At 43.2% G+C, this 6,736-nt stretch overlaps 1 protein-coding gene across 1 annotated transcript in view; it reads right to left on the bottom strand.

The window, feature by feature from the left end:
• Window positions 1-832: 832 nt before the first annotated feature.
• The window catches only part of LOC142579504 (fatty acyl-CoA reductase 1-like), a 52,367-nt gene continuing 46,463 nt past the window's right edge, over window positions 833-6,736 (bottom strand). Inside the window, exons 12-13 of the mRNA XM_075689776.1 lie at window positions 6,323-6,450; window positions 833-1,230 (exon numbers count right to left, since the gene is read on the bottom strand). Coding sequence (XP_075545891.1) covers window positions 1,068-1,230; window positions 6,323-6,450 — 291 coding nt within the window. The 3' untranslated portion in view covers window positions 833-1,067. The remainder of the gene's footprint in view (window positions 1,231-6,322; window positions 6,451-6,736) is intronic.

The following is a 6,736-nucleotide window of genomic DNA, read 5'->3' as shown; positions in this document are numbered from 1 at the left end:
CGAACTGCTGAACTGCTGAAGTAGAAATTATCCGTAAAAAAAAGGAAGGCAGAGGCCAGTTGGACAATAACTTTTTTGACCATGTTCTCAAATCATGAGCGTCTTCTCCACTGGCCACGTCCATGCACACACCCAGCTGCCTTCGCAAGACATGTAGGGCTTAAGAACTAGCGTAAGGCTACACCCTACACTATATTCATACAAATGACCCCCTTTGTAACGATTACGCCTCCCTATATCACACCAAATGGGCGTGCCCCAACGTGAAGGCGGCCCCGCAAATATCCAACTCCACACCCGAGCAGTGGGAGGCCGTGCTGACTAGTTCGGACCCGCGTAACCAGCAGCAACTGGTGCGGCGGGCCCGGGAGACAGCAAGAGCCGCGGGAGTCCCCGACTAAGGGCGCCTCCCGCACAAACAGAAAGACACCTGCTTGTCTTTTCCTTCTTTTTTAAATAAATGTTTCTCCTCCTCCTCCTCTCATTGAAGAAGCTACAAGGCTCCCTTTACGTGACTGTACAGCTTCCTTTTGGTCATCATGCCTGCAGCTTGGTGCTTCTTATCATTTTCTTCCTTCTTATAGCTGGGGATAAAGTACGACCCATTGCCTTAGCCTATAGCCGCAAGCGTCGGACTCGTGATGTCCAGCTGCTGCGGCGATATGTTCTGCAGTGGCTATGGATTGCGTAGACAACGGAGTCTCGTGTTTGTGCAACCTGGCACGAAAGTTAATGGGGCAGATCCCAGAGCAATTCTATGCTGACGAAGCTACCCCTTATAGAAGTGAATTTAGAAGGTCTCAAGATTGCCTTCTGTGGGCTTGTGCGTGTATGCAAAGTCTATAGAGTGTCACTGAAAGCAACCAACTTTATTTCATTTAGTAAATTTCTAATTCACAATGTATTCTGTGGAACACCTCTAGAAAGTAGCGAGCAGACATGATTTACGAGGTCAGAAGTAGACAGCTTGCTCGTATATATTCTCTGGACTTACATAGATGCAGGTCTGCGGACTTTCCACGAAAGAATCTATTAGTTTCTGTGAGGGATAGGAGCTACGTTGCCTGCTACAGTTTCGGCGGCCGGCCGAATGGGACTAGCAGCGTTTCGCACGTCTTTCGACCAAGCAGCATCGCTGTGGTGCCGATGTTCCACGCTATCCGTGTCGTCAGCAGTCGACACGCTGAAGCAATCAGGAGTGCCTGCAAGGACAACCGCATGACGTAGAGCCTGCGAAGGATAAAGAAAATTGTCGTTGCCTTTGGTGCCTTCATTTGTTCAGTTCTTGTGCTGATGCGTGGAAATTTTTATTATCATATGTAGTTCGACTGCTGTCTGTCTGTTCTCGTAATTTGCATTGCTATTTTTTGTCGTACTCAAATATATCCTTCTAAGAAGCTTCTTGGATATATACCACACACGCAGGAAAACCTGTGAAAAATTTTTAACTTGGAGTAATACACTCTTAATCTGCGTTCGGTCGCGGCTGGTAAAATGTATTCACCTAAAATATGTGAAGAATGTATGTAGCCAAGTTGCCACTTACGGTTGTACGTGCGCACCGTCTACGCTGAACAGCCGTTCTAGACACCTAAAACCTTTCGTGGTCAGTGAGGCATAGCGGTCACACTCCAGCGCAACATCAATGCGCCTTAGCTATGAAATGTGAAACTTCGGTTAAACTTGAAAAATAAAGGTTACGGCGCTAAACAGGCGAGGACGAAATGAGACGCAAACGGCACATACGGGCGCACGTATATGCGTTTGTGTCTCATTTCGTTCTCCTCTGCTTAGCGCCGTAACCTTTGTTTTTAAGTCATGAACCAACTGGCTCTGCAACAAGTTTTCTTAATTCGATTAAACATTCTTTTGTGACCATGTTTCTGAATATTGATAGAAAATGTTTTTAGTTTAATTTTATATTCGCCAATAGGACGGAACGTATGCACCGACCTCATACTTGCTGTTACTTTTCCGCTTTGTTTTATTTCTCTGGCGTTTTTCTTTTCAAGCCACGTGCCAGAAAAAAATTAATAAAGTCTCGGTTGAGTAAATTTCTTGTGCTAAAGATACATGAAGCACACAAGCTTGTTTCTCTTATTGAAAATAGTTGAAGACATGAAGGTAATACTTGAAAACAGTTGAAGACAGTTATAGTATGCGGTGTCAGTGGCCGACTGTGATTGCTTATCTGTGCTGCCTTTCTTTTCCTATCTCCACTTTCCTGTCACTTTACCTCCCCTCCCCTTTCTTCCCAGCGTAGGGAAGCAAAACGCATTTCCCCTCTGATTAACCACCCTGCCTTTCCCTTTTCTTCTCATTCGTTACATCGTACAATTTTCTGATTTCGGCGTGGGAGCACTCTTATTTCATATCCACTCCAACAACAACAACAACAACAACAACAACAACAACAACAACAACAACAACAACAACAACAACAACAACAACAACAACAACAACAACAACAACAACAACAACAACAACAACAACAACAACAACAACAACAACAACAACAACAACAGTCGTAGTAGTAGTAGTAGTAGTAGTAGTAGTAGTAGTAGTGGTAGTAGTAGTAGTAGTAAGCTATTTTTATGCCCACTGCAAGACAAAAGCCTCTCCCAGCGATCTCTAATTATCCCTGTTTTGCACTAGCTGACTCAGAGTTATGCCTACAATTCATTAATTTCATGAAACCACCTAATTCTCTGGCGTTCTCGGTAGCGCTTACCTTCCCTTGGAATACATTCTGTAACTCTAATGGTCCACCGGTTAATTGCTGTACGCGTTACGTAACATAGCCCTCGCCTCCGCCGCATCGTGGCCCATGCAAGAAGCCGCCGCGTTTCTACCAGAAAGTCGGCTTTCGTGCATAGCGTTGGCGGCCAGCGTTTCCCTGTAAACATTACGGTTACATACGCTCCTGCTGACGGGAAGCGTGAGAAGCAGTCAGGGATGTTTCAATGCGATCGCGTTCCACTTCTAAAGGCGTAGCTTAAGCGTCCTCCATCTTTTCCCTCTTAAGGGAAAGCTTTAGCTTGAGGCCTCCCATCTGCACACATGGAAAAGGAGAAATCGTTTTTCTCGGTAACCATTGCACCAAATTTGATTATGCTTGTTGCATTTAAAGAAAAAGTTATAATCTAGTGGTTGTTAGTTGCGAATTTTTGATTTACTTCGTCAACATTTCAATAAAAATTGCCGAAAATCGCAAAATCAGTTTACAACCCTGAAGCTTAGCAATGAGAAGCGATTTCGCAATTCTATAATGTGCACCTAACAGTATATCTAAAGCGGACAAAATTGATATATATTGCTTTGGAATAGATCACTAATTTGTCAGCAGAACATTTACTAAACCATTGTAATCAATGTGAAAAATTCACGTAACATGGAAATTTACTTATGAAATTTGTCCGCTTTGGATGCTCTAATGGATAGAGCTTACATAACTACGATATCTCTTCTAGGTGCAGAGCTATGAATTTGTAAACTTCGTGCTTCTGTTTTATTGAAACTCACCAATTTTTGAAAATTGGAAAACTTCAGGCCTTATAGCGAAATTCCGCTTCCAACAGTCACTAGAATTTAACTTTCTCCCTCAGATGCAACGAACTAAATTAATATCGCCCCAGTCGTTATCTCAGAAAAGCGCTTCTGCGTTTAACGTGTATTTGAATAGGCGGCGCCTGAGTTGGGGCCGAGCTTAAGCTTCCTCTTTATGTCTGCTAGAATATCGGCTACCCCCAGTTTCCCTCTAATCTACGCCGCTTCATTCCTGCTATGCGCTTGCCATTCTTCCTTCCATCGCTCATTGCGCTGTCCTTAACTTCTCAATATCCTTTGTTGACCTTGAAAGTTTGTGCGCCATATGTTAGTACCGGTAGAGTGAAACGATTGTACACTTTTCAAGGATTTTCAAGGATGGTGGTAACGCTAGCGGTCATAATTTGGCAATGTCTGCCGTATGCGCGCCATTTAATTTTTATTCTTCTGTATTTTTTTTCTCATGATCAGTGTCCCCTTGTGAGTAATTGACCTAGATAAAACGTTCCCAATGACGCACATGCCCGCGCATACTGCTTGTGGGCAGGCTGCGTGTGATAATTTTGCAGGAAGCCAGGATGATGGAGCATAGAAGTCCCCCACCCCCATTTCTTTTTCTTCTCGTCTGCAAAATGTTTCTCAGGTTACAGATTTGACTTTTTGTGAACAATACCTGATCAAGAACACACCTTTAACGCTTTGGACACAGTGCGATCAGTTTTTGAAGAGGATAATTTTTTTTTTATTGTGAATCAAGGTGCATAACAGAAATGAAATGCCACTTGCTCACGAAGTAAATAAGTTTTAGCGCTTCAGGCTGACTTCTCTGCCTTCTTTATCCCACCTGGAGAAATGGGCAACACATGCCGCGGTGGCTTAGCGGCTATGGTACTACGCACGGTAAGCACGTGGTTGCTGGATTAACTCCCGGCCGCATTTGGGTGGGGATGAAATGCAGAAACACGCCCGTGTAACGTGCTTTGGGTGCACACCCCGGTTGGCCACAGTTATGCCGGAGTCCCCCACAACAGTGTGCCTCATAATCAGATCGTAGTTTTATCACGTAAAACCCATAATCATTGTGTTTTTTTTCGAAATGGGTACCGTATAATATTTCATTAGGTTACTGGACACTGCGGTGTTGATGAATATGGGCTCTCCGATGCAGAAGCAACATTGGATCTGCGTGATTCAGATTGCATTTCTGTCCCGTTTACAAGGGCGTACGCCGACGCTTTTCTATTCTACATCACGCAAGTCGCTGTAGAAAATCACTGGTCTCAGCCAGAACACCGTCATCGCCGGCTTCGTTCACTTGGTCCCGAGCATCGAATGAGGATACCGTGTGACGCCCAAAGAAGCCATGCGAGCCATATGCATTGACTGATACTTTGTGCGGTCTTTACGCTATGCTAACGCCATCTTATTGGCTGTGCGGACAGCCCGGACTGTGAGAAGCAGACTGTATAGATCGTGTTCTTTGTGTGTGTGCCCGCTGCAATTGCGTGAAAGACAATTAAAGGAGGGATCTTTCGCACTCATCAATAACCGGCCACTTTGTGAGAAGCTTCCTTTAGGTCCATGGCCAAAATACTCCGCGGGCCATGCCATGAAGGTCGTTGAGCGTTTTCCTTATAAATAGTGAACTGCTTATACGACATTAGCAAGGGTTTCCGGTAAATTTGTTTTATTCATGCCCTTTCTCATCATCATTAGCTTCAATTTCTTCCTCTCCTTTCGTTCGCCTTTCCCCATACCTTAACGCTGCGTAGCAGGCTACAATACAGTATACTCCATGATAGCAGTTCAGGCCGACCTCTCAGCTTTTCTCTCCTAATGAATCTCTCTTTCTCAGATGGAGGTCCCATATTTATGAAATGTATCGGAACCTCTTGAGCAATGTACGTTTAAAAAATAAATACACAAATTATGTCGACAATAGACAAAAGAAAGGTGACAAATAATACACTTAAATAAATGCAATATAAAAGAAACTGTAATATTAGCACAAAGCAGTGTATTAATATACATTAATTGATTTCGCGTAGGTATTGTATCTCTATGAAACGCGTATATACAAAGACACATATTTATGTAGGTATGAGATAAGGAAACTAATATAGAATAAGTTGTGTAAAATGGAGCTAATGCATACAATATTATGCAAATCACGACATTAAGGAACAAGCAAAAACGTAATTTTAGTTCGTTGCCAATAAATATAATAGGCTTTAGTATCTTTTTAATTTCCCGATTGAAGCTTCAACAGTTTTACATCAATAAAAAATGGCAACATTCTAAAATTAAGAAAAGCTCGCCCTGATTTGGTAAAAGTAAATTTCTGTTACGCGCAGACCTCACAATGTTAGCGTTCTTCAGAAAGGATTTTGGAACGAAGTAATCGCGCAGGTCATTGGTCTGAAAAATACCAATGTATTTCGCTATGCTGACGACAGACGAAAAGAGTTTTGCCCATGGAAGGTATGTAATAGATTTCTTATAATTGTTTTGTAGCACCTTAGATCTTGATCAAATCACACAGTGATTGGCCGAATCACGCATTTATTGACTGATCTGTGTTGAATCATTTGATACCTTCCCGTCTCAATGTTAAATAGAGAGAGAGAGAGAGAGAGAGAGAGAGAGAGAGAGAGAGAGAGAGAGAGAGAGAGAGAAAGAGAAACTGACACTTCTCCTTAACAGGTTACGTTAAATGTCGCCTTCAGACGCCCAGGACAGCATACAGGCGATAGTTTGTATTTACAAATATACTCACCGTCTCAAATGGCGTCTTGCGTTTGGAAGCTCCGAATCTTTTGCCTTGAAAATATATTTGCGAATTCCCAACGAGTATTGATCCCAATAGGACTGCCACTCCAGGCTGCGCATGTCGATGTTGAACGACTGAAAAAAAGAAAGACAATGAAATCCTTTACTGACAGAAGGAGAATCAGAGGTAGCCGATTGGGGAGGGGAATGCACGGTGGGGTAAGCAGGGCACCCGCTAGATGGCACGTTCTCAGGCCAGTGGCTGCAATAAAGATATTGGAACCAGATCTGGGAATAACCAGAAGCAGCCGCGACGTATAAAACTGTACGCAACAAAGATTGTTATAATTTGCGCTCCGTCATTTTAGTGCATTTAAACTTAAAGTAACGAAGTGGAAAGGCGCTGAGCATCCGAACGAAT

Source organism: Dermacentor variabilis, chromosome 4 (assembly GCF_050947875.1).
Source record: "Dermacentor variabilis isolate Ectoservices chromosome 4, ASM5094787v1, whole genome shotgun sequence".
NCBI classification, from domain to species: domain Eukaryota; kingdom Metazoa; phylum Arthropoda; class Arachnida; order Ixodida; family Ixodidae; genus Dermacentor; species Dermacentor variabilis.
This window is presented reverse-complemented; position numbering and strand designations above follow the sequence as displayed.